The sequence below is a fragment of the Hyaena hyaena genome, unplaced genomic scaffold, assembly GCF_003009895.1.
Source record: "Hyaena hyaena isolate Hyena2069 unplaced genomic scaffold, ASM300989v1 scaffold_821, whole genome shotgun sequence".
Taxonomy (NCBI): domain Eukaryota; kingdom Metazoa; phylum Chordata; class Mammalia; order Carnivora; family Hyaenidae; genus Hyaena; species Hyaena hyaena.
Genome location: NW_024081452.1, coordinates 686,262 through 713,018, shown reverse-complemented (window position 1 = coordinate 713,018; position 26,757 = coordinate 686,262). Strand labels below are relative to the sequence as shown.

Below are 26,757 nucleotides of genomic sequence, written 5' to 3'. Positions count from 1 at the left end.
CATAGGGGAGTTCTATTGTTAGTTTCCTGAGGAACCTCCACACTGTTTTCCAGAGGGGCTGTACCAGTTTACATTCCCACCAACAGTGTAGGAGGGTGCCCGTTTCTCCACATCCTCGCCAGCATCTAGAGTCCTCTGATTGGCTCATTTTAGCCACTCTGACTGGCGTGAGGTGGTATCTCAGTGTGGTTTTGATTTGTATTTCCCTGATGAGGAGGCATGCTGAGCAACGTTTCATGTGTCTGTTGGCCATCTTTAACCAGAAAATTCTTAAAAAACAAGCGGACTGTCCATTTCTTTCTCCTCTTTCCCATGAGATGCTCATCTTTGATTTTGCTCTTAGGGCCTGATCTAAGAGACAAAATAATCGCTGATGAAATTTAAACCCAGAGAGTTGCCATTTTTATAAAACTTAGAGAAGAACTTTAATACCATACATTAAAATGAAGCTCAAAAATAAACATGCTCTCTCATTTCAGAAGAAATATTTATTATTTAATTAAACTTCAAGTATCCATAAACTTGAAATAAATCATTTTGGCTACTGTTTCACCTTATACTGATAAAACTGTTATTTATCTGCTCCGGGAAAGCTTCCCTAGTTCTCTAGTTAGAATTATTTCTTTCCCTAAGATCTCATAATATTTGAATGTCTTTATTTTGCTTTGTTTTAAAATCACTTTCACTGTATATTATATTTATCGTCTGCCTCACAAAGTAGTTTGTGAGTGCCTTGAGAGCACAGACTGCATTTAACTCATAATTGTTTCCTCGGTGCCTTAGGACAGTGTTAGCATATACATTAGGCAATCAATATACAAGATGAATACTTCACAAGTGATTTTTCTTGTAATTTCCTAGCTACATTTAGTATCATAGTATTTAACTAGTAATATACTACCCCTCCAAGCTACTGGTCCTGCATTTATTCTACCAATCGTACAGCCATATACCATGTATAAGCTTCTTAAAGACTGCCATTTTGGGGGCACCTGAGTGGCTTAGTCTGTTGAGCATTCTGGTCTTGATTCTGGCTCAGATCACGATCTCATGGTTCATGCGATTGAGCCTGGAATTCTCTCTCTCCCTGCTCATCCCCCACTCACATTCGCACTCTTCCAAATAAAATAAACAAGAAAAAAAAGATTGCCATTTTTATGGAAGATAAAAGAAAATATTTTAAAAATTCACCTAGAAAAAGTCCCCTCAGGATAGGGCTAAAGAGAGCTGTGCAAATATAAGGAGGCCATTTGGATTACAGGATCCAAAATATGAACAGTTCCTTTTTTTTCAAATTGTGTTAAAAAAATTTTTTTAATGTTTATTTTTGATAGAGAGAAAGAGAGACACAGAGGGAGACACAAAATCCGAAGGAGGCTCCAGGCTCTGAGCTGTCAGCACAGAGACCAACAAGAGGTTAGAATTCACGAACCGTGAAATCATGACCTGAGCCTAAGTCAGACATTTAACCAACTGAGGCACCCAGGTGCCCAAGAACTGTCTTACACTCTTATATCTACAACTAGTGGAACTACTGAAATATACAACCATATTTAGAAAAATAATGTAGTACCACAATAAGCTTGTCATTGCCACCTTTCTATATCCAACTGCAATTCAATAAAAGAAAAGGAACTATGAAGGAGTGAGATATGACAAGGACCCAGAATGGATCCTAACATATGGCAGTGGTAGTAATACGGTTAACGACTTTGAACTGCTGATCAAGTATGGTATTTGAGACAGAAGAAATCATCTAGGAGGAGAGCTAACAGACAGAAAATATGACAAGAAAAAGGAAGTTTACGTATGTTAAAAAAAAAAAAAAAAAGGCTAGCAGTTCCATGAGCTCCTGAAACAGTCCTTAAGATTCTTATTTATGCAAGGTCCCCTTCATAATCATCTCAATACAAGCATTTCTGTAATAATGACATAAATGCTTTCCTGCAATAGGAAAAAAAAAAAGCCCTCACAATTTTGCAAGATACACAAAAATAAGAGGTTCATGCAATGTAAAGGATTAAGGGGCAAACCATGCAAACCTATGGAAATTTATAACCAGGGCAAAACAAAAACAGTACCAATCCTAGTAAAAAATACTAGTGTAAAAAAACTTCCAACTATCTCCAATTTGAACTCAAACTTTTTAATTGATTAAGTCCTTCTTTCCTGCTCAACTCTTGACTCCGGGAAAACATCCTGTGAGCATGACATCCCCATTCAACATTTGGGGAAGCAAAACTAACCCCTTAAGCAATAAGGACTACCCAGAGTCAGCAAGACCCCCCCATGGTTGATTCCAAGACATTAACCAACTGACCTTTATCGCCCACCTGTGCGAACCCACTCACCTTTGCCCCACATTTTCCTTACATAAACCTAGAGATATTTTCAGCACTTTGGAGATAGTCTTTGAGACTCTCGTCTACTCTCTTCTCAGTGTTGCCTTCACTGAAATAAATTTTGTTTTTGTTTCACTCCATTCATTTCTCTGATTTGCTTTTGTCAGCAGCGAATGACTGAAGCCGGTCTGTTTGGGACCCCCAGAGCCAGGTGCTCTTGCACTCCAGCACCCTGGCTATATGAGCACCGTTAAACCTCTTCTGGCATTTGCACCTAGCATCACAGTCAATCTTCTGTATGCTTAAGCTCCATGGCTTTAAGTTCCCCTTTGATATATAGTCTCAAAAGGCACTCCTTTTCATAATTTTAGTTTAATTTTAATCAAAATTAAAAGACCCATGGTAGAGCCTTCTAACCTACTGTTTTAACATAGGAAGAAATGTATTTGCAGTATTTTCATCAATTTTATTACAGCTAAACTTCACCTGGTTGAACTCATTACTAAAGGTCTTACTTTACTTGGGTCTATAACAGTGCTATACAACAAGACTTTAGGTGACAAAGGAGAAATATGTCTCTGCACTAAAACTGGAGACCACCACATGTGGTTACTGAACACTTGAAATTTGTCTAGTGAGACTGAAGGAATGAATTTCTAATTTTATTTAATTTTACTTTATTCTAATTAAAACTGAAATAGCCACTGGCTATTACATTAGACAATAGATCAGGTTTATCTTCTTACCAAGCACACTATCATGTCTTCTTGCAATCCCTGACCTTCTAGGCAGGCCACATGAGATCTATATGATCTCCTGACATACATACACACCTAGATGCTGTTCTCATTTTTCATAACGCCACCTCCCAACCAAACTAATTTTTCAATCCCTTTAATAGATCATTTATTTTATTATTCTGGGACAAACAACATGTCATTCTCTTTCCTAGAACAGTCTCCCTGCTCCCAATCCTTTGCCTAACTTCTACTTATTTTCAAGTTCAGCTAAAACGTCACTTTCTCCAAAAGGCCTTCTCTGACCCTGGGAAATCTTCTAACTTATCACAAGTTTTTATCATCAGTTTATCTGTGTTTAATGTTTTTCTTGAGTGAAGACACGTAGTCTATTTTGTTTATCACTCTATCTCGGTACCTCACAGAGTGCTTGGCGCATAACCAATATTTCTAAGAAAAAAGGGAGACCGGGGCACATCCTCGGGGAATTCGACCTCCACAAACCAGAGCCTACTAAATCCTCCCAGCCAGAAAACTAAGGCAGATCCGTGTCTTCGCTGCCCAAGCAAAGTTGACCTCAACTACACTAGGAGCAAGGGCGCCGCGGCTCAGCCTGCCACTCCCTCCCCTCCAAACGGTACATCGAAGCCTACGCAACCTCTGCTACATTCCTTCTTCAAATGAGAATGCAAGGAGGCTGAGTCTATTGGGCGTCCGTCCCCCACGTACCTTGGACACCGAAGAGGTGGCCATAGCCCCACCGGCCCGCGGGATTCCAGCTGCACTCGGGATTTCCCGCGCTCCCTCGCGGCAGCAGGGCAGAGGTTAGTGGCCAGCCATGCGGCTTCTTGATTGGCTGGCAGAATCCTCCAGGGCGGGCTTCCGGCGCGCGTAGGCGGGGCGTGCAGAGGTGGGCGGGGCGAGGATCCGGGCCTGGCAGCCGGGGCGTGCTTCGTGGAGGCGGCCATGGCGTGTGCCTTCCGCAGATCTATCGCCTGTCAGGTACGGACCCGAGAATTGGTAGAAGGAGCGCCCTAGCGGAACCCCCACCCCGCGGCCCCTTCACCGCTGCGGGTCACCTCTCAGTAAGGAGAACCGGGTGTATTTGACGGATACCCCGTTTCTGACGTCTCCTCTCCCCTGGAACTGCTCGAGCTGCTGAGGCCAACCCGGTGCAGGGTCGGCCATGCTGCCAAAATAGGTTTCTCAGGGTGAAAAGTAAACCTTGTAAAGCACAAATTGCTTCCTTCATTCTTTCCTACCCCACAGCCTTGTATGAGTTACCCAAGTGGGACTCACTGGGCCGTGATTAGACCCTTTAGAAATTAGTGTTATTTACACTAGTGAAATGGATAATGCATGTGAATTTTCATTCAAAAGGATCTAATTTAAAAACATTGAATTTCATTCAGAAGTCTGGCCGCTTGTCCTAGCTTTGCTTTTGGTAATTCCAAAGATAACGTGAGATTCTGTTTTTGATTCAAGAGTCCTATGTAAACAGCTCTGTAATAAGGAAAGGAATAAAACACTTCAGCATTAGATTTAAGCAAAAAATAATTTTAGAAACTCATCGGTCCCTTTTGGAATTTTGCTACGAAACTTTCTATTGTTTTGACAAACCAATTTACTTTTTATTAATGGACATGTTAGTGGACGTATTTTGCCTAGTATACAATTTCCCTTAGTTCGTTTTTATAGTATTTCTGGACTTTTGTAGGAAAATTCCTTTGCCTTGCCTTAGAGATGTACTGCCCTGTCTAGTGTTGGTTTCTCAGACACCACCTACCCTTTTGATAGGACAAATCTGAGTTTACTACTTACCGGGATAAGAAAGAACACCTCAGCAGAGTTTTTGTTAGTGTCTGGCAACGAAGGCAAGATCAGATTTTTATTGAGAATTAAGTATGGTTTAACGCTGGTCTTTCAGTGGCAGAGGGTGAGAGGACTGGGGAGTGGAGGAAATGGCTTGATTACGATTGGATACTGATTTAAGATAAAATTTTAAGACTGATAGAAGAAAAGGAGCGCAAGATGGGGAGCCTGGGTGGCTCAGTTGGTTGAGCGTCCGACTTTGGCTTGGCTCGGGTCATGATCTCACGGTTCATGGGTTCGAGCCCCGCATCAGGCTCTGTGCTGAACGTTGCTCAGAGCCTGGAGTCTGCTTCGGATTCTGTGTCTCCTTCTCTCTCAGCCTCTCTTCCACTGGTACTCTGTCTCTCAAAAATAAAGAAATGTAAAAAAATTTTTTAAATAATGAAATTGCCTTTAAAAAAAAAAAAGGAGCGCAAGGAGTCTTAGGGCATAAATTGTTGGGGCTTTCTCTTGAAGAATTGATCATTTTTTCGATAAGTTCTTGTAATGAATAATCAAGGCATTTGGGCTGGAATCTCCGAGAATAGTAAAACGTTATGCTAGTGAAGACAAAGAAATAATAAAGTCATTCTAATGTAGACAGTAGATTATATCCAGAGTAGGTAGTTTTGAACCTCAGTGGCCAAGGTGTGTTTGGGGGCAGGCGGAAGGGGGTGGGGGAGGTAAGACGGTTTCTGTTCTCAACGGTCAAGGTAGTGCCATGACTAGAAACCTTTTGTGTTTAGTTTTGCAAAGGTTATATTCTTCCTTGTAAAGAAGGTAAGTTGGAGAAACAGGAACTAATATGGATTGAATGTGTATTTGTGCTAGTTACTTCACATTCATGTGAACCTATGACATAAAAGTATTAACCATATACAGATGAGCAAACATATCCAGAGAGGTTAAAAACTTACCCCACGTCAGGCCACATGGTTAAGAAATTCAAGAGTTGGTTTTTGAACAGAGATCTACCTTCAAAATCAGCCCTTTACTGTATATTGTGCTATTTCGTTTATGAAGGCAAGAAGCACAATCTGATTAAACTGAATCTCATAGATTTGTATGGCAACATAAACTAAGCAAATATATATTTCTTAAAATATGGAGTCACTGAAGGATGATCTGAAAGCAGATTAAATAAAAATATGTGCAGTACATATCTTTATGAATGAGGGTCCTTTGACAGTTTAGGAATGACTGTATTACAGGAAATGGCACATTCATTCAACAAATTTTGATTAATGAATCTACATTTTTCTAAGCACTATCCTCAGCATGGTGTCGATGGTATGTTCATGGAACTACAAGATTTGGTATGACTGAAATTTAGAGTATGCCTCTTAAGGCCTCACTTCAGCAAATCCTTTGGACTCTACCTTCAAAATAGTATCTTGAATGCATCCACTCTTCTCTCCCTATTGCCCTTCCCTTCCCAAATCAAGCTTCTTCCAACAGCATTCTGATAGGCCTGTTTACACTCTTGCTGTCCCTCAAATCCATCCTCTTTTTTTTTTTTAATGTTTTATTTATTTCTGAGAGAGAGAGAGAGAGAGAGAGAGAGAGAGAGACAGTGAGAGCAGGGGAGGGTCAGAGAGAAAGGGAGGTGTGCAATCTGAAGCAGGCTCCAGGCTCTGAGCTAGCTGTCCGCACAGAGCCCGACGCGGGCTTGAACCCATGAACCATGAGATCATGACCTGAGCCAAAGTCGGATGCTTAACCGACTGAGCCATGCAGACACCCCAAATCCATCTCCTTATAACTGAAAAGTGACTTCTGAAATGTAAATCAAATCACATCACTTATCTGTTTAAAACTGCATCACACAAACTCTCTACCAGGACCATAACATCTTTCTTTCCATCCTCAGTTCATACCACTCTCTTCTTCCTTTCTTCAGGAATCTAGCCACACTATTGATCTTGTTTTTCTAACAAAGCAAGGACTTTCCATACCATTACATAGATTATTCCTTGTGCCTAAAGGAAATGATTTTATACCATGACCCTTTGTGCAAGATCGAAGTTTCACAAAATTATACTTATAAAGTGTGTGCATTCTTTTCTATACTACATTTTTCAGAAAATCTTGGTTGGGACTCACTGATAAGAGTTAATAATTATTCCATTAGCTAATTAATTATTCTTGGGAATTAGTTGTTTTACTTGGCTTTGGTGTATGCATTCTCTTCATGAAGACAGCATGTTTGATTCACTATTTCCCTAGCACCAACAGAGTACCTAAAACATAGAAGATGCTTAATAAATATTTAAAGAATAAGTAGCTGTTGGTGATGTAGTATGAAGTTTGTAGCTCCATCAAATGAGTTCATAATTTTAAAGCTGTGAGATAACATGGTAAAAGTGGAAAGGATTAAAATTGTAGTCCCTCCGTTTGTATGACTGACTTACTCTTGGCAGGTTAATTAACCTATAAAATGATGGTATCGATTTCAAGTTTCCAGGATTGTTGCAAGGATTAATAATGATGAAGACAATAATAACTACCATTTGTGGAATATCTCATTTGTACCATTGCACTGTTTTGCTGAACTCTATGGGGCTATTGATAAGATCTAAGGACATAAATGTTAACAGAAAGTTTATAGTATCAAGAACTGTAAGGAGTTTGTTATTTTACCCTGCTTTACCACAGTTCCATTGATGGTGGCAGAAAACATGACATTCCTGGGTGAGAAAAGGATTTTATTATTCACAGCAATAATAGCCAGAAAATCAACATTTTCTTGTATTGGTTCCCCAGACCCTTCTTCTTCCCACAGGGCAATGTGGGAGGGTCAGATGATACCTGCACAGGCAGTGTGCTATAGGAGAGGAACTCCAGACTTTTAGGATTGGCAGTAGGCATGCATGTTCCCCGTTGCACTGCAGTGGGACACTCTTTATGTGTTACAGATATGTTCTTTGAAAAGATTTTATGCTGTGTTTACAAGACACACAGAAACCTAGAAATCCCATAGAGGTTTGTCTCCCATCACTTAGGACTGTGGTATGCACACAAAGTGTACAGTACTTGATATTGTCATGTTGTTTAATCTTCTCAATCATCCTATTTGTATCATTTCCATTTTATAGAGGAAGATACTGAGACTCAGGAAGATAAAAGAATAACCTAGAGTTACAGTGCAATGAAATTGTAGAGTTGAACCACAAACCCAACTTTTTGACTGAAAGCTCTAATTATATTCTATAGAAAAACCTTTGTAAAATGTTCAGTACTATATCTGGCTCAGAAACATAATTTCTCTCTTTTCACTTAGGTTTTGATGTTAAGTTTAAAATAAATACAGCTTAAAATCCATTTTAGTTTTTCTACTTTCAATTCTGAATGTCAGAAATTACAGAAAAGTTATGATAATAGTGCAAAACACTCCATATGCTTTTTATCCAGATTCACCAGTTATTAATATTTTGCCACATTTACTTCGTCATTCTATTTATATACCTTATTTTTTGTATATCACTTGAAAGTAGGTCTCATAAAGCTTGCTCCTTAAGCTATCAATACCTAATTATTTACTTCTAAGAACAAGTCTTATGCCGCCACAGCACAGTCAGCTTCACAGAACATCCATATGATACTTGTATCTAAAGTATAGTCCATTCCAGTTTGATTTTTCCAATAGTTTTTTTCCCCCAGTATAGGATCACAAGCTGCATTTAGTTGCTACATAATTGTGACATTTTAAGTGGGCTTAAGCTCTTCTCATTAGTTTATATTTACATAACATGGTAGAGGAGATGCACTAATGATTAATAGAAGACAAGCCTCCTTGACAGTTGATGAGTGCTATTATCAGATTTCATGTGTGGCCTCAAGGAGCAATTAAATTTGATGGCCAGTTGCCGTCATCTAGTCCCAAGCTGAAATGTTTATGTTGAGAAGATACTCGGCCATATTAAGGTGAACAGGACTGACTGAATTGTCTAGGTGTGTACTTCTCTCCTAACGTGTTCTTCTCATGGGCCCACCAGCATTCTGTTCTGCTTAAAACTACAAGTTTATTCAAGAGCTATGCTAAATTTCTTTCATTATAGAGTGTTGGTAATAACTTGCTTTCCAAATCTTTTGGGAAGTTCTCTTCTGAACCCTGAATTTCATTTGTTACCAGGTTTCCTGCCAATTTGAGTTGATCCAGACGTGTACCTGAAGAAAGTCTATACAAATGTGCGCATGCTTGTGCATTGGCTCTTGCTGGCAAATGTACATACCTGACCTGGTTATATCTGAGAATCAGAAGCAAGGAATAACCAGGGGTAATTGAGACAGTTTAAGTAATTTAAGATCTGGAAGAGTGATTGATAACATGTTAAGAATTTTAAGACTCGTGGCCTGTAGACTGTTACATGGATAAAAATGCAGAGCTAATTTTCATAAGAAATATCAGTTCTGCTGCCTGTATGACTGCTAAAGCATAAGGATCTCTTTTTATTAGCAAAATTAGAGTTTTTATGAAGTTACTAGAGATTTTGATCTTGACTCTCATAAGTTTAACTCTTAACTGAATTTAGAACCTGTCTAGAACCAGGATAGGATTTTTTTTTTTTAAGCTTTGTGTTCAGTAGTTGGGTACTGGGGGTAGGAATCGTGTGTGTCTGAGGGAAAAGGAATGGTTGAGAGCTGCCCACAAGCTCATACTGGATACCCTGGGAGTCAAAGAGTCTATTAAATCTCTGATGCTATATTGTCAGATCTAAGGCTTAGAATTGTACCTGGTACATTGTAGGCACTGGATACATATAAGCCATTATTATATTACACATTAGAATCTGATCTTAAGTTCCCAAACCAGATCTGCCAGAGAACTTTAGTGTGCTGCTCTAGAATCTTCACTTCTGAAAAGTACTGGAATTCACTTCTGTTTTACTCATTCTCTCCATAGCTCTGTAGCACTTCTCTCTAGTCATATAAATAATATGTCAAATAAAATTATTTATTTTTTTCTCTCCAGATTGGGGTATTAATAAGAATTGTGAATTCAAGTTAGGAACCTTTTCAAACAAGCCTGCTCCATTCGTCTTCAAAATCTGCTGTTTCTTTTCTTAGCTGTCACTTTTGAAGTTTCTAACTTTGGGCAGTGCCTGTCCTGTATATTTGTTGCTGGAGAACCAACAATCTACCCTATTTATTAGCTACCATCCTTTCTTTCTCCTCTCCATTCTTCCATCCTTTTTATTTTAATTTGATAATGAGTGGGAAGTAGGAGATTATGTAAAGAAGGCTTCTTTCCACTACTTCATCCCAGAGTCTTTCTTTAGATTTTTTGTTTTGTTTTCAATTATGGGGAAATCTATACAATGGAAAATTTACCATTTTAAGTATTTTTAAATGTGCAGTTCAGTGGCATTAAGTACATTCACATTGTTGTGCAACCATAACCATCAACCCTTTCCAGACCTCATTTGTAAAACTGAAACTGTGTGCCCATTGTAAACAATGATTCCCCACATTTCTCCTTTTCCCTCAGTCTCTTTATCTTGGCTTTTAATTTACACCCTATAAGAATGTTTTTGTGCCTTTGTAAAACTACTATTGAAAGTAATTTTCTCTTGGGGCGCCTGGGTGGCTTAGTCGGTTAAGCGTCCGACTTTCGCTTAGGTCATGATCTCGCGATTCGTGGGTTCGAGCCCCGTGTCGGCCTCTGTGCTGACTGCCAGCTCAGAGCCTGGAGCCTATTTCGGAGTCTGTATCTCCCTCTCTCTCTGACCCTCCCCTGCTCACGCTGTCTCTCTCTCTCTCTCTCTCTCTCTCCTAGAAATAAATAAAAATGTTTAAAAAAAAAGAAAGAAAGTAATTTTCTCTTTTAGTATTTATATCTCCATGCGAATATAACTTAGCTTTAGAATTTACTTTTAGGAAAAAATTTACTTTTTAGAAAAAGTTTGTTGCCAGGTAACATTGTACTGTGTAGTTAGATTCTTTTTGTACTGGAAACAGTTTTTGTGTTGTTCATTTAAATGTAAACATTTTATTGCCTACGTTCACAACTTATTTGTCAGCTGAAATGCTTTAAAATTCACCTCTGTAAGTTTTTTGGTTTTTGTTTTTTAAGAAGAATTTAATTGTACTTAAGAAAGAAAATCTAGGGGTACCTGGGTGGCTCAGTCGGTTAAGCATCCGACTTCAGCTCAGGTCATGATCTCACAGTTTGTGAGTTTGAGCCCCGCATTGGACTCTGCTGACAGCTCAGAGCCTGGAGCCTGCTTCAGATTCTGTTTCCCTCTTTCTCTGCCCCTCCCTGCTCGCTTGCTCTCTCTGAAAAAAAAACAAACATTAAAAAAATAAATAAAATGCCATTTGTTATTTTTAAAATGTTTATTAATTTTTATGAGAGCAGAAGTGGGGGAGGGACAGAGAGGGGGGATAGAGGATCCAAAGCAGGCTCTATGCTGATAGTGGTGAAGATTCGTGGTGATGGTGGGGGGTGGAGGGGCAGTTCAGTGCTAACAGCCAAGAAAGAATTCTTGAAGATGTCTTTGATGCAAAAAGGTGATTTTATTAAAACATGGGGATAGGACCCATGGGCAGGAAGAGCTGTACTGGAGTTGTGAGGGGTAACTCATTATATACCATCCAGTTACAGGGGGTTAGGGATAGAGTAAGTCTCTAAGGTATTTTGGAAGCAAGATTTCCAGGACCTTGAGGGGCTAGCTGTTGCTAGGGAAACACCATTTTTTACTGTTTAATAAAACCTCAGTCATGAGACCCTTCAGATGCGTATCACGGGGCCATACTTGGAGTATAGTTGCCAGCATATATCTTGGGGCAGTTGAGATAAAGGAAGTAGACTTAATAGGATTCTCAAGGTTGGGATAATGTTAAGCTAAGATTCCCTTTTGCCCCTAGCAAAGTATCCATTGAGGCAGCTGAGCTCCTAGAGGGAGGTCACACTGCCAGTTTCAATGATATCAGTAGGCTATAGGCAGTAAGGGAATTTAAATTTTCATTTGCCTCTGTTTCTCCCATTACCATGGCAAGCACTTAAACCCCTTTCCTTTGTTCTTGGGTAGCCTGGAGTGTCCGAGGAATATCACACATTCCACCTGGGGACGGGGAGAACCAGACTGTATATTGCCCTCAGCTTGCCCCCAAGCTTCCCCATCAATAGCAGTGAGCCCAATACGGGGCTCAAGACTCACAAACCCCAAGATCATGATCTGAGCTGAAGTCGGACACTTAACTGACTGAGCCATCCAGGTGCCCCAACATCATTTATTTTTAAATTTACAAATACAGAACTTATCCTTTTTTGGTGAACAACTCCAGCTGCTACTTTAACCCTCAACCCCTGGCCACCACTGATCTATCTGTTCATCATCCTTACAGTTTTGGATGTTCCAGAACGTCAAATAAATCATATACTATATACTCTTTTAAGTCTGGTTTTGGTCTCTTAGCATAGTGCATTTGAGGCCCATTTAAGTTGTTAAGTATCTGAATATTCTTTTTATTGATGAATAGTATTCCACTGAATATGGTACAAATATAATAACCATCTTCTTCTGCTGTTTTTTTAACGCTTAGCTTTCCAGAGTGTTGGATCTTCCACCAGAAAACTTGATCAAGTCAATATCTGCAGTTCCAATTTCCAGAAAAGAGTTAAGTATGTTTACAATAATTTGAATTGTTGGTTATTCTTCAATTTATAGAATAGACCTTGAAATTAACCATAGAATATGATATAACCTATTATTCCTGTTGACTTAAATAATAAAATCTGTTTTGTATGTACTCTGACATGATACATTAAATTACAACTCCCATGTTGTTTGATGTTTATGCTTCACTACAATTATTTCAAAATCTTTAAGAAAAATTAGGAACAATGTCAAAATTTAATTCTGTGACCGCAAATAAAAGAACTAAGATTGTGGTTAGAATTTCAGGGGTTTTGAATATATTTTCAAGATTATACACCTAATTATAGATGCTTGAATACTGTTGTATTTGCCTGCTAAGTTTTTTGGGGTTTTGGGGTTTTTTGTTTGTTTCCATATGAGGACTCCCAGGGATAGAGAACTACTGGTTACATGTAAGCCACAGTTGCTTTTTTAGATACAGGAAGATATCTATCTCATTGAGAGTATGGGCAGTCTAATTGATATTTATTTACCATTTGGCTAGAAAATCTAGCCAAAATACCCTCTTGGTCAATAAATAGTGACAAGAAATTAGCTACACAGTAGGCATTTAACCCTAAGCTTTAGAAAGATGTGAAGATATAATTATCAGTACCATTATATCCTAATATTTTGTCCCCTTAACTTTATCAGGATTTTAAGATAGGGTAAAATGAATACTTCTGTTCTCAGAATAGGACAAAGAAATAAGTGGAAGAGAAAGGCTACATGTGGCCTTCTTGAAACAAGGCATCTTTAAAGTAGCCTGCTGCAACTTGCTTTATATTGAGTTCTACCAACAAAGGCAAGAACTGACAAGGGATCTCACAATTACACATCAATTAATGTAATATTCCAAGCCAGTTACCTACTTCATAAAATCTGTAAATGAAATTTTGCATAATAAAATATCTGTTTTTTATGTTTCAAAGGCCTTTAATAAGCCAAACAATCTTGGCTAATCTTTTGAATAACATTTTCTTTTACCTGCCTGGAACTTCTCTGGGTAACTCTACTTTTTTTTTTTTTTTTTAATGTTTATTTTTTATTATTGAGAGACCAAGCATGGCATGGGAGGGGCAAAGAAGGGGGAAGACACAGAATCCAAAGCAGGCTCCAAGCTTTTAGCTGTCAGCACAGAGCCTGACTCAGGGCTCGAACTCACAAACCACAAGATCATGACCTGAGCTGAAATCAGACACTTAACTGACTGAGCCATCCAGGCGCCTCTGGGTAGCTCTGCTTTAATGATATCATACTTTACTGTATCTTTGGCTTATAGAAAATTAGTATTAGGGAGGATTTTAAGTTCGTTTTAGGTTATAAGTCTAACATTCTGCATATTAAATTTATTTAAAATAAAAAGAATCTCTACTGCTTTGCCATCATAAACTTAGTATCCTTAACAGTATAAAAACAAAGTCTGTATTTTTCACTTTATTCTAAAATGCTATTAAGTGTTAGGAGAATTAAGTCCTTTTTGTTATTAATATGGTTTATTTAATACCCTATGAATCAATTTCTTCAGGTCTCCTAATTCTCTGAATTATATTTTCAACTATGGCGGAATTCCTGCTTAATACTGATCATAGTGCACAGAATTAATGACTGTTACCAGCCAGTAATACTCAAGCCTATGAATTTCACTCTAACACCACAACAGCAATTCCTCAGAAGTAGTGGAAGGGTAGCTATAAATATTTTAAAACTTTTTTTTTTTTTTTTAGTTATAAACCATATCAGGGCACCTGGGTGGCTTAGTCAGTTAAGTGTCTGACTCCAGCTCAGGTCATGATCTCGCAGTTTGTGAGTTCGAGCCCAGCATCGGACTCTGTGCTGACAGGGGGAGCCTGCCTCTGATTCTGCGTCTCCCTCTCTCTCCAGCCCTCCCCTGCTCATGCTCCATCTGTCTTTCTCTCTCAGAAAATAAATAATAAAACATTTTTTAAAAATTATAAACAGTATAAAAGTAGAGGGAATAGTTTCTGGAATCCCTGTGTGCCATCACTCACTGTCATTGGCACACAGCTAGTTGTATTTCCTCTGTACCCATACCCACTTTCCTTCTTCACAATGGATTGACAGCTATGTTAATTTTTCTGTCACAAAAGCAAAACAGAAGGAAAATTCAAGAAAACACAAGAATAAGAAGGAACAATCCCCAATATGTTAACAAGTTGATGTGCTTTTCATATTTCTCTTTGAATGTATCTTATAACTTTTATTTTTATTTATTTTAATATTTGTTTATTTTTGAGAGAGACAGAGTATGAACAAGGGAGGGGCAGAGAGAGAGGGAGATAAAGAATCTGAAGCAGGCTCCAGGCTCTGAGCTGTCAGCACAGAGCCCAGTGCAGGGCTCTAACTCACAAATGGTAAGATCATGACCTGAGTCGAAGTTGGACACGAAGTTGGACACTTAACCAACTGAGCCACATAGGCGTCCTGTGTCTTACTTCTTTAAAAACAAACAAACAAACAAACAAAACCCATAGCTATAAAACCACTGTATGTATGATTTTTGAACCCTTTTTCCTTGACATCATTCTTCTTTGGTAAATGTCACTTTTAACAGTGGCTAAATAATACTCTAATGCTCCCTGTTGATGGAGACTTAGATTGCTTTCAGTTCTGACTTTCTACATAATTCACATTCAACAAGTACCTTTTTAAGTAGACAAAGGAAACCTTCCTTGTAGCTATATAACTAAAAGCTCCCTAAAAGGAAAAAGGGGAAGTAGGTCAATGCTGGTTGATATCCACAGCCCCCTCCACCCCCATATCTCTGAAGCATTTATTTCTCTTTTGGGCCTTCCTTGCTGGCAAATAACCCTTCATATAATTTCAGAGGTCATGTTTGAAATTATCCTAGTGTGAATTATTGTTAATAAACTAAAAGGATGATTTTTTTAATTTGTCCTTCTACCACTGAACAAATTGGAAATTTTTGTTTCTCTTGAGATAATAAAGTTTTTAAATTAAATTTCATTCTTTTATTATTCGTGTCTAGGAAAAAATTACAGATGCTTCCTACTCATAATTTTAACTATAGAAAATCACATGACACCTTTGTGATTCTTGGATATTTGAGAGCCATTCTATCTATAGGTTTTTCGTCCTATTACACCTCATGTAAGGTATCCTAACTATATGTCAAAATTTTAATCTTTGGTATATTCATATCTGTATAATTTCACTTAATATTGTTTTTGCTCTTACTACTTTTAATTTTTTAAAAAAATCTTTGCGTGTTCATGTGTTATTCCCATCTTGTTAAACTAATTGCTTTAATTTCCCACATTATTGGCTCAAATACTTGGCTAAACAATCAGAGTCCTTTGGTAAAGATAAATACATTCAAACCTTATGTAAATTTCCCAAATTAAAGTTAATCTTTGAGAAATTGAGTTGTTATGTAAAAATTGAATTGTCTTGTCCCCAGGACTCAGGACTGTTTAACATTTTTATTTAACATCAGAACTAGGTTTAGTATTATTTAGTTAGGACTTAATTTCTCAGCAACAGTGTGAAGTGGGTACCATTATCATCACCATTTTATTAAGGTACAAGAGAAGTTAAGCAAAATGCTTAAGATCACACAGACACTGATTAATAGGTGAACTTGGGTCTTCAGTTACAGCTGAAGTGTCAGTGGTTGAGTTTGGATTGGTAAGTATAATCCATACTAGGCTGCTGGATAATGTATTAAGGCTCAAGAAAATTTTTCTAGTTTTTTTGTTTTTTGTTTTCTGGGGGTTTTTTGGCGGGGGGTCGGGTAGGGGGAGAAAATATGTGAGTAGGGGAGGGGCCAAGGGAAAGGAAGAAAATCTTAAGCAGGCTTCACGTTCAGTGCAGAAATGGCTCAAGAAAATTCTTTGTTGTTGTTTATTTTAAGAGAGAATGTGCATATACACACATGATTGTGGGGAGAGGGGCAGAGAGGAGAGAGAATCCCAAGGAGGCTCCATGCTGTCAGCACAAATCCAAAGCGGGGCTCAATCCCACAAACCATAAGATTATGACCTGAGGCTCAAGAAAATTCTTAATGGTCTTTGTTGACCAGGTTCTTTAATGTAATGTGAAACAGATATCACACAGGATATTTTAGGCATGTATCTGAGTTTCAAGAGTGATAAGAATGAAGTCATATATGCCCCTCTAAAATACATTCTTTTGTGTCAGTGAAAATGGACCAGACAATAGTTTAATCCATTTATTCTGCCCGTAGAGTTTCATTCTCTAGTTCCTTATTAGATATCAACTATGATTAGGTAATAGAAGAGGAAGAATTTTAGAAGATAAAGTTCTAAATAAATACAAGGTGATATTTCTAATTGCTTTATATTTTGAAGCCATAATCCTTTCATAAAATTGTATCAATGTGGAGAACCCATAATGGTTGTTTTTTTGTTGTTGTTACACTAGTAATATTTTTAAGGTACAATAGCTTTTTCCTATTTCGATTTCTGTCTTTAGAGAAGTAGCTGATTTTCAGCTTTCTGTGGATTCTTTATTGGAAAACAACAGTGACCATTCAAGACCAGATACTCAAGTTCAAGCCAAAAGACTGGCAGAGAAGGTACTTTAGCACTATTATCTTTTTCAGACATTATAATAAACTTTTTTTTTAAAGAAGAAAAACCTCTGCAGTGTATCTCAGCCATAATAATGATTTAATAGTGTTTTTTTTGTTCAAGGCACCTTGGAAAATACAATTTAAATTCATTTTAGCTGTGTATAGTAAGGTTAAGATGATTTTTCAAATTAGTTATAAAGCATTCCTCTTGAGCTGACATTGTTCAATTTTTTGATTAACTACTTATAGCAGGGCTGAAGTGTTAATTAAATTTACAGATTGAAGCTGGATGGACTTCCGAATTTAAGAGAACAAGCTTGATAAATTAGAGCAGTGGCTTGCAATTTTTAAAATTAGCTTCTGAGAAGATGAGCATTAAAATATGAGAAGAAATTATTAAATGTAAATAGAATCATGATTGCAGAGAAGAAGTGGCTAGATGATTTAATAATCCTCTTTCATTTCTAATTCCTCTGATGGGTTTGGTATCTAAAAGCAGAGTTGAAAGGATTGTAGAGAATGACCAAATCTTAATTGCTAGTGTAATACCATCAAAAACAGGGTTTTTTAGATAGAGTTATTACATGTGAGACAGGGGCTTCTGGGTACACTGAAGGACTGGAACAGTGAAAGTCACCATCATAGAAAAAGATGTGTAAAGAATGAGTATAATCAAAGAGCTTTGGTAGCTGAGCAAATATTTAATCAGAAAATCAAGCCAGGTTTTTAATCAGGAAGTACACCAGGGGTAGAATTGTACTAATTACAATATTTAGTCTTTTCCCTCATCAACTGTGAGTTCTTAAAAATACAAACTAGTGCCTCCTCAGTGATAACAGGTATCTCCTCAAGGTTCATGGGTATCATCAGGTGCTTTGAAATCTAGTAGGCTAAAATTCTAAGGTATATTCAATTAAGACAAAATATTTAAATGATTTCCACTTTATATTTTGATACAAGTGCTTCAGCATAGGGCCTGACAAAATGGCATGTTTAATGGCTCTCATGCAAGGTGGGAGAGAGAAATTTTTAGATTTTTTTTTTTTTAAAGCAATCTACACAGAGTAGGGGAGATAAAAATATTTCACTACATGTCAGGGCACATAAGGTGGGGATAAAGTGAAGCTGGCTTCCTTCCATGTTAGGTGGAGAATTTGAGGTGAGAAAATGGGAAAGAGAAAGAGATTCTAAATACAGAATAGTGTTCCTATCAGAAAAAGAAAATAATGTTTACCCAGCTAGAATAATAGAATTGAACAGATTGGCTAAGGCCCAAGTCCAGATACAATGACTGAGAGATATAATGCACTTACTGCCTTTGCACTCCAATTTGAAAGTATTAAAACTAAATCTCAGGGTGCCTGGGTGGCTCAATAGGTGGAACATCCAACTCTTAATCTCAGCTCAAGTGGTCTTGAATTCAAGCCCCATATTGAGCTCCACATTGGGCATGAAGGCTACTTAAAAAAAAAAAAAAAAACTACAAATCTCATTAGGTCTATTTTATAACATATCTATTTTACTTGATTTTTATCTTTTCAGCTAAAATGTGATGCAGTGGTAAGTGAAATCAGCACTGGTCAAGGGACTGTAAATTTCAAAATAAACCGAGAACTATTAACAAAGGTAAGAATCGGTTATGTTTCAGCTATGCACCTTTACTCTTTGATTTAGCTATGTGATTTTTCCTCCCGTTCTTAAACTTAAGTCTCTTCTTGTCTCAGAACTTTACATACTCTGATCCCCCTCCCTGGAGTGCCACCCCAATTTAACTCCTGCTTATTCTTCAGCTTTTGTCCTGGGCTGGGCCTTTCTTGTCTTCTTCATTTATGTGCTCTACTAGCACTGGATAGCTCTCCTTTACAGAATTTATCATAGTTGCTGGTTTACATTCTTTTTATTTGATTAATGCCTCTTGCCTTTAAACTCTAATTTCCATCAGGGCTTATAGCATCTGTTTTTCTCACTATTGGATCCCCAGTTCCTAGCAAAATGCCTGGTGTGCAGTATGTGTGAGATAACTATTGTTGAATGAGTTAATGAACTGTATGGAATACACGAAAAGTACTGTTGGTTTTGGCGCTCTGGTAGCCTGTAATCTGTTGGAAGCTAAGATTTATATAGAAGAAATCCTGAAACAGCTTATTCTTTTAATAAAACAAATACTAAAACAAAAATGTAGAGGTGACTGGGTGGTTCATTCAGTTAAGTGTTTGACTCTTGATTTAAGCTCAGGTCATGATCCTGCTTAGGATTCTCCCTCTCCCTTTGCCCCTCTCCCCCTTCTAAAAGACAAAACAAAAGAAGAACAAAAAAGGTGTATTGATTCATTAGCATAAGAAAGATCAGAAAACTCAGGCCTGGAGGAGTTGGGAAAAGACATAAAGGAATTGTGTCTCGAGTGTGATTGTGGAGGACAGGTAACCCTGGATAGGCATGGTATGAGATCATCGTAGAGTTTCATCTCAGTTGAACTTTAAAGTTTTATCATAATGCATGCTTTGGTCTGTTATTTAAAAAAAATATATATATATATATATATATGCCAATATTGAGTTGGTCAGCCTTAGTAAATGCTGCAGTCTTGAATTGAAAATAATTATAAAACCAAAATTTCTTACAATACAATTTCTCACCAATATTATACAGTTTATTGGGATTTGCCCATCGGCCCTATAATCCTTCCAAAGGAGAGTTTAGTGTTTCATGCTTGTCTCTAGATCTTTGAACTTTTTAATCTTTTTTTCACTTACTTTAAGATAAATTAATTAACGAAAATCATTTACAAGGACAAGGAGTAAATTGTTTTGAGCTTGTTAAAATGTGTCTACAATCTGCTGGTCTTTTGATAACATTTCATATCAATTTAGTAATCCATTGAGTCTAATTCACCATTCCTTTTCTTTTTTCCATGTTTATTTAGTTTTGAGAGAAAGAGACAGATTGTCAGCAGAGGAAGGGCAGTGAGAGAGGGAGACACAGAATCCGAAGCAGGCTCCAGGCTTTGAGCTGTCAGGACAGAGCCTGACATGGGACTCAAACTCACAAACCATGAGATCATGACCTGAGCAGAAGCAGGACACTTAAACGACTAAGCCACCCAGGTGCCCCATAATTTGCCATTTCTAAATAAGTAACTCTTTCTTCCAGTTGCAGTTTCAATTTTGTTTTATTTTATTTTTTTTATAGAGCAAGTTGGGGAGGGACAGAGGATCTGAAGCAGGCTTTTTGCTGACAGCAGAGAGTCTGATGTTGGCTTGAAATCATGACCTGAGCCAAAGTCCGATGATTAACCACCTGAACCACCCAGGTGCCCCAACACTCTCAATTTTTATGGAAGCAATGCAGTTCACCAAAGTGCCCATCAAACTCCAGGCTACTTCATAGGCAGCCGTATTTTATTTATTTTGTTTTCCCTCAGATGGGAAAACACGCTGTTAGATGGAGTTTGCCTTTACAACCAGCTTAACTGAAAGAGATGTGGTTTATATATCAGACAAGGCATATATTAATAATTTAACAGTTCAATGGCCATGAATTTTCGTACTTTATTACAATGAATAAACTATGGTTTTCCTCTGATTTAAGGATGCACACTAGCTTGCTTATTAAAAATATTCCCAAATCCTTCTCAATTGACAACAGAGGGATAATATCTAGGGCTTTGAGGTCCATCTACTTTCCACCTGGAAATCCTCCCTTCATTGCAGCCTTGAGGATCTGGATTTAGAGTGATTTTTGTTATAGGAACAAGCAGATTGCTTGCAGTAGCCCTGCTTTGTGTTATAGTAACAATAGTTCCTAAACTAGTAAGAAAAAGGAGTATTGGTTGTGCCTGTGTTATGTTACAGTTTTTTTAATGATAATTCTTGTTTGTTCAAAGCCTAATCTGAACATCTTCTACATCTGGCTCCATTATTTTCAGGCCTTAAACAGTGGTCATTTGTGTATTTAATGAATTTTTCAGCTCAAGAAAAAAATTCAGCCCTTTGGGACCAATATTAATACATATTTTTACATATTAATGTTATCAGATTGACATGTAGCCAATGACCTGTGTCTAAAACTTACTTCTCAAGCAGAGAATTATGAATTTGTCATTCCTTACACATGTACAAGCTTAGCCTTGCATAAAAATGTATCTGTTCATGCAGTGCAGTTGAATTATTTACACTGGCAGCACCAGGAATGATTAAACGTTAGCTTACGTTTGGATCACTAACACTGGCAACATAATGTCTTCATATAAATCATCCTCGAGGGTAGGATACTAAAATGTGAAATTCAAGGCAATAGGAACTGCCAAATCATTGGGACTAGATGATAAATTTTTCAAAGCTATAAAATGGTATGACCAATTCATACATGGTAAAGAGCTGTCACTTTGGTACCAAGCTTCCACTTGTCAGTAGCTTGCAGATGACTTTCCAGAGTAATTTAGAATAATAGTTTAGGAGGAGGAAAAAACAAAAGAGTTTAGCTAAATAGGAAAAAGGCAAACAAAATCTTGTTTTTTAGGTGTGCCTTAAAAGTACACAATGGATAACATCATTTTTATTTCACATGTACACATGTATTTTTTTATCTGCCAGATTCAACTTTGCATGCTCTACTAAAACTTAAGAAAAAAAGGAAAACAGATACTAATTTAAGTGACTCTAATTCTGTTCCTTACTTTACTAATTGAACTTATGCCAAAAAGCAGTAGATGCATTCAGATCATGTGTAGTGGCAATAGGCTGAACACATGGAAGGCATGAATGATTAAGCACTTTCCAACTATTGACCAAAGCATTAACTAGACAAATAGTAGTAGCTTCCTTAGAAGTCATTGTAAGAGCATCTTACATTTTAACATTTGACATTTTAATGGACTCATTGATGAGTAGATGGGCCTCTAGCTTATTCATCTCTTAGAATATCAAAGAACTTTACTAGCTCACTGACATCCTAGTTAAAAACTTTGTGTTCCCACAAGTTTAATAAACTTTCTGCTTATTTGCGGGGTCCTGAGGATCTTGCCCTCAGAAAGTTTATGATCTAAAAGAAAAGCATAAAAACCACACCAAAACAGGAGAAGTATAAAGTAAGGATCTAGAAGCAAGAAAGGACCACAGAGTGAGGAGTGGGGGGACAGGCAGTGAAAGAGGAGCCTGGAAAGGAAACTGAGAAGCAAAAGTCAGTAGAAAGTGATATTACAACCAAAGACGAGGATGATTGCAAGAAGAGTAACCAGCAGCTAAGGTGATGTTTGAAAAGTGGTCACCCCTGGGGAAGGTAGTGGGTTAGGGCAGATGATCAAAAGCGACTCTAGATTTTTCCCTTATCTTGTTTAATTTTTTATTTTACAAAAAGTGTACTCATAAAGTAATATATTAAAGAATTTAAGCATTCAATTAGGTTTGGCTTTTCAAATTTTGATTTTGGGAACACTTGGAATAAAATAGTCAAGAAGGAAACTCTAGGTAGCACAATGATCAGATTGACAGTGGAAGGTTTGGAAGTGGGACATGTAAGATAGTCCCTTGTTAAAGTTGCTTTTTTGTTTGTGCCAGAGATGTCAATAAACTGAGGGTCATTTGTTAAAGGAGAGTTTTAACTTATTTGATTGCCTTTTGTGGAGTCTACCGTCCATTACACATAAAGGGATGAAAAGTGAAATGAATTGGGTAGATGTTAAATTTAGAATAATCTGACTATGAATTCCTCCCCTTGCTAATATTTACCTCCCCACTTGTAGTCTTGCCAGCCATAGTCTTGGAGTAATTATAGTGTATGACACACACTATTCTCTTTAATGTCTCTGTATATTAATCCTTACTCTCTGTGTCCTATTGTATTTTGTGAGTGAAAGGAATAATATTTTCTCTGTATCCTTATGCAAGTACATACTGTTTCTGAACCTTAGTTTTTGCATCTATTAAATGGGAAATGTTGCCCATTTTTACAATTGTGAGGCTAAGGATAATATAAAATCATCTGGACTGGAACCTAGCACTTTGTAGATGCTTCTTAAAAGTATTGCTTTGCAGCCTCCTGCTGCACTTTCTCTGCCTTTTCCATTAAATGACCACTTTAACCAACTCTTAATGATAGTAAAATTCTTCACATCATAAACTACATATTTAGGACTCAGAATTCAGTTCATGAAGCAAAACCAATATAAGAGTAAATGGAACCCTACAATAGTAAATTCAAACCCCTACACAAAAAATGAACACATAAATAAATGCATCACACCATTAGCAAAAAAAGCTGTATAATCTTTCTATCTTCGTTTCTAAAAATGGAATATGTTTTGTTTCTTTGAGATTTCCTTGTTTTTTATTTATGTAGCCAGTAGGCATTTGAATTATAATTTTGTGTTTTCTACCATTCACGTGATCATTGTATTTACAAAAGTAGCAGCAGCATGCAGTAGTTAATACATTAGCTCTGGAGAGGGGTGCCTGCGTGTTTCAGTTGGTTAGGTGTCCGACTTCTGCTCAGATCATGATCTCAAGGTTCGTCAGTTTGAGCTCCGTATCAGGCTCTGTGCTGACAGCTCAGAGCCTGAAGCCTGCTTCAGATTCTGTGTCTCCCTCTTTCTCTGCCCCTCCCCCGCCTGTCCTCTCTCTATCTCTAAAATAAATAAACATTAAAAAATTTAAAAAATATGTATAGTAGTTCTGGAGTGAAAAAGGTTTCGCTGCATGATTTAATAGCAGTGTCCTTAGGAAAGTTCTCTGTGCTTATTTGCAAAAATACCACTTCTCTCTTAGGGTTATTGTAAGGATTAAATGAGTTAATGCATAGAAAATGCTTACAACAATGTATGCACCTAGTATGCATCAGTGAATATTAGATGCTCCTGGTTTTGCTGTTACTATCTGCTGTGGGACTTTTAACAGTTACTTAACCTCTGTAAGAATGAATAGGTGTGATTTATAAAAGGGCACAGAGCCCAATAGATGTTAATTCTTGTTATTACTGTTCCGACTAGCATTAGCAACAGGAGAAGGAAGGGCTGACAGTGCTGTAAAACGCTCAGTTCTGTAAATTAGAATGAGTAAATAAGTAATGTTTACTTCATTACCAGTAAACAAAGTAATTAAGTTAACTAAGAAAATTGCAGGGTTTTTTTCTGTCATTAAATCTCATACCCTTTTTCCCTTTACTTTTCAGACAGTACTGCAACAAGTAATCAAAGATGGCTCAAAATATGGGTTAAAAAGTGAGCTATTTTCTGGTCTTCCCCAGAAGAAGATCGTGGTTGAATTCAGGTGAGTGCCAACTATCTGACGTGTTAGTTATCAAGGTGGCTGGGCAGTTACATGGTTTACCATTATCATTTGGGGCCTCAGGAAATTACACAAGAAAAATAGAAAACCAGTGGGATTAGTTTTCTTAATATTACAGTGAATTGATCACTGTACGATGAATAAAAATTTTGGACTACAATAAAAAGTCTAGTGATTATGGGGTTTTTTAAAATTATTTAATAGTTACCTTTTTTTGGAGGAACTAGTTTTTCCATTATAGTAAACTCTTAAAGGTAATGGTTACTGCCATATTAAGAATTTTAAATTGATATGATTACTGGAGAACAAAACCTTGCAGTATTTGTAAAGTATAATTTTTTAAATTATCAGAAAAATAGATTGAAATTTTAACATGCCTCTAAATAATCCTCATAATAACTTTCTGATATGTTGTCAGTACAGCCAGCTAATATTTGAACTGTTTGTAGGTAACCAGAACAGAAAAGCGAACACTTTCAGAGTGCAGCTTGGCCAGTTGACAGCTCATGGAAATGATCAAAGATGTGTGTGCCTTCCTAAAAGCTGAGTCTTGATTGGGAACTATCTTCCCACTCAGAAAATTAGAACTTGCTGTCCTATAGCCTTTTGTTCTCTTAAGTACATATTTCTGTAGAGGATTTTTAAAAATTGGTGAGGGAATTATTTTAGGTTTCCTCTTTATTATAATTTATTATGATAAACTTAGTTATAATTAGCACCTGTATAATCAGTGGTGACAGTAGGTTTAATGGATTCTATATTTGTACTGTCTCTGCCACTCATATGTGTTCTTAAAAAAGGCAGACTCTTAAAATTCAGTAAACTTACTTGTTTATGATAAGGACTGGTAGCTGAGTAAACTCATGCTCCTGTGAGTAGACAGATATTATGAATAAATCTTATACTTGCAGTGTACCCCAATCATGATATTTGAGGTTGAGTTTAAACATTCATTGCATCTCAGAGAGGAGAGGGACTTCATGAGGTTATCTTCATACCAGTGAGAAACTACACTAAGACCATCCCTCAAAGAAAGTTGCCTGCCATTTTGTTATCTTTTCTTGTGTAACAAGCCACTCTAAAATGCAATATAGGAAGGCACCTGGGTGGCTCAGTCGGTTAAGCATCCGGACTCTTGATTTCAGCTCAGGTCCTGATCTCACTGTTGTGAGTTCAAGCCCCACATCACACTCCATACTGATAGTGCGGAGCCTGCTTGGGATTCTCTCTCTGCCACTCCCCCCGCCCCCCGCCTCAAAATAAATTAATAAACTTAAATTTTTTTAATAAAAAAATTAAAAATAAAGTCTAATGGAGCACAGGCTTGCACTTTCATTTACATTTTGTCTGCAGTGGCTGCTTCTATACTACAATGGCAGTTGAGTAGAATTGAATTGAATAGTTGAGGTAGAGACCAGGTGACCTGCAAGCCTAAAATATTTACTATCTGATTCTTTAAGGAAAAGTGTGTCAGTTCCTGACTAGTGTCTTGAAACAACCATTTTAATATTCAAGACACTATAGATCAAGAAATCAGGGATGGCTTAGCTCAGTGGTTCTTTGACTTGCCTGTTATCATACGTAGCTCTAGTCATCTATAGACTATTCTGGGGCTTGAAATTCAAGTGGCCCATTTACTTGTTTGGCACCTTACCTGAAGGATGGCTGGGGCATCTCTCTTTCCACATGGTCTCTTCAGCAGAATTAACCAGACTTCTTTATAAAGGTGCTCAGAGCTCCAAGATGGTAAAAGCAGCTTGTCTTGAAACAGGATAGCCTCATTTCTGTCACATTCTGCTGGTTTCAGAGCAAGTCACAGATCAGCCCCGTATCAGGGGGAGGGGAACTAACTATATTTCTTAATGGTGAGATTGGCAAGCTTGTGGTCGTCTAATTCTTTTCATTCACATCATATAATTGATGCAGGACACTTTACCTCCTCTGGGGAGGCACTTCAGTACCATATTACTCTTCTACTTCTTGCTGTTACCTAACCAGCAGTAAAGGAAAAATCAGTAGAGAAGTTGTATAGTATCTGTTACCATGTATTCATCCTTGAAATAATGCTATTGTAAGTTTCTTGAAACTTGAAAAGTTGCCACCAGTGTTCACTTTTAACATGTTCTTTTCTATTGTCACTTGACCTTCATCATCCCTTCTCCCCAACCAATCTTGAAATACCAAGACCACAGTCTTCCTTATTTATTGATTCTCTTGCTTTTCTCCTGTTTTTGTTTCCCATGTAATAACGCTCTTTTTTTTGTTTGTACTTATAAGAAATGTCCAAAAGTAACCTGTTCTATTTCAGTTGTATTCTGTAACTGTATGGCT

At 37.4% G+C, this 26,757-nt stretch overlaps 2 protein-coding genes across 7 annotated transcripts in view; one reads left to right on the top strand and one right to left on the bottom strand.

The window, feature by feature from the left end:
* ORC3 (origin recognition complex subunit 3) overlaps window positions 1–3,897 on the bottom strand; it is a 60,252-nt gene extending 56,355 nt beyond the window's left edge. For 4 of the 5 annotated variants that reach the window (XM_039219434.1, XM_039219435.1, XM_039219440.1 and 1 more), the window contains exon 1: window positions 3,809–3,897. In XM_039219434.1, coding sequence (XP_039075365.1) covers window positions 3,809–3,832 — 24 coding nt within the window. In that variant the 5' untranslated portion in view covers window positions 3,833–3,897. The remainder of the gene's footprint in view (window positions 1–3,808) is intronic. The other variant, XM_039219438.1, reaches the window with a different exon arrangement.
* Window positions 3,898–4,024: 127 nt separating this feature from the next.
* The window catches only part of RARS2 (arginyl-tRNA synthetase 2, mitochondrial), a 53,738-nt gene continuing 31,005 nt past the window's right edge, over window positions 4,025–26,757 (top strand). For both annotated transcript variants that reach the window (XM_039219429.1, XM_039219428.1), the window contains exons 1-5: window positions 4,025–4,081; window positions 12,476–12,549; window positions 17,047–17,149; window positions 18,689–18,772; window positions 24,311–24,408. In XM_039219429.1, the coding sequence (XP_039075360.1) occupies window positions 4,046–4,081; window positions 12,476–12,549; window positions 17,047–17,149; window positions 18,689–18,772; window positions 24,311–24,408 (395 nt within the window). In that variant the 5' untranslated portion in view covers window positions 4,025–4,045. The remainder of the gene's footprint in view (window positions 4,082–12,475; window positions 12,550–17,046; window positions 17,150–18,688; window positions 18,773–24,310; window positions 24,409–26,757) is intronic.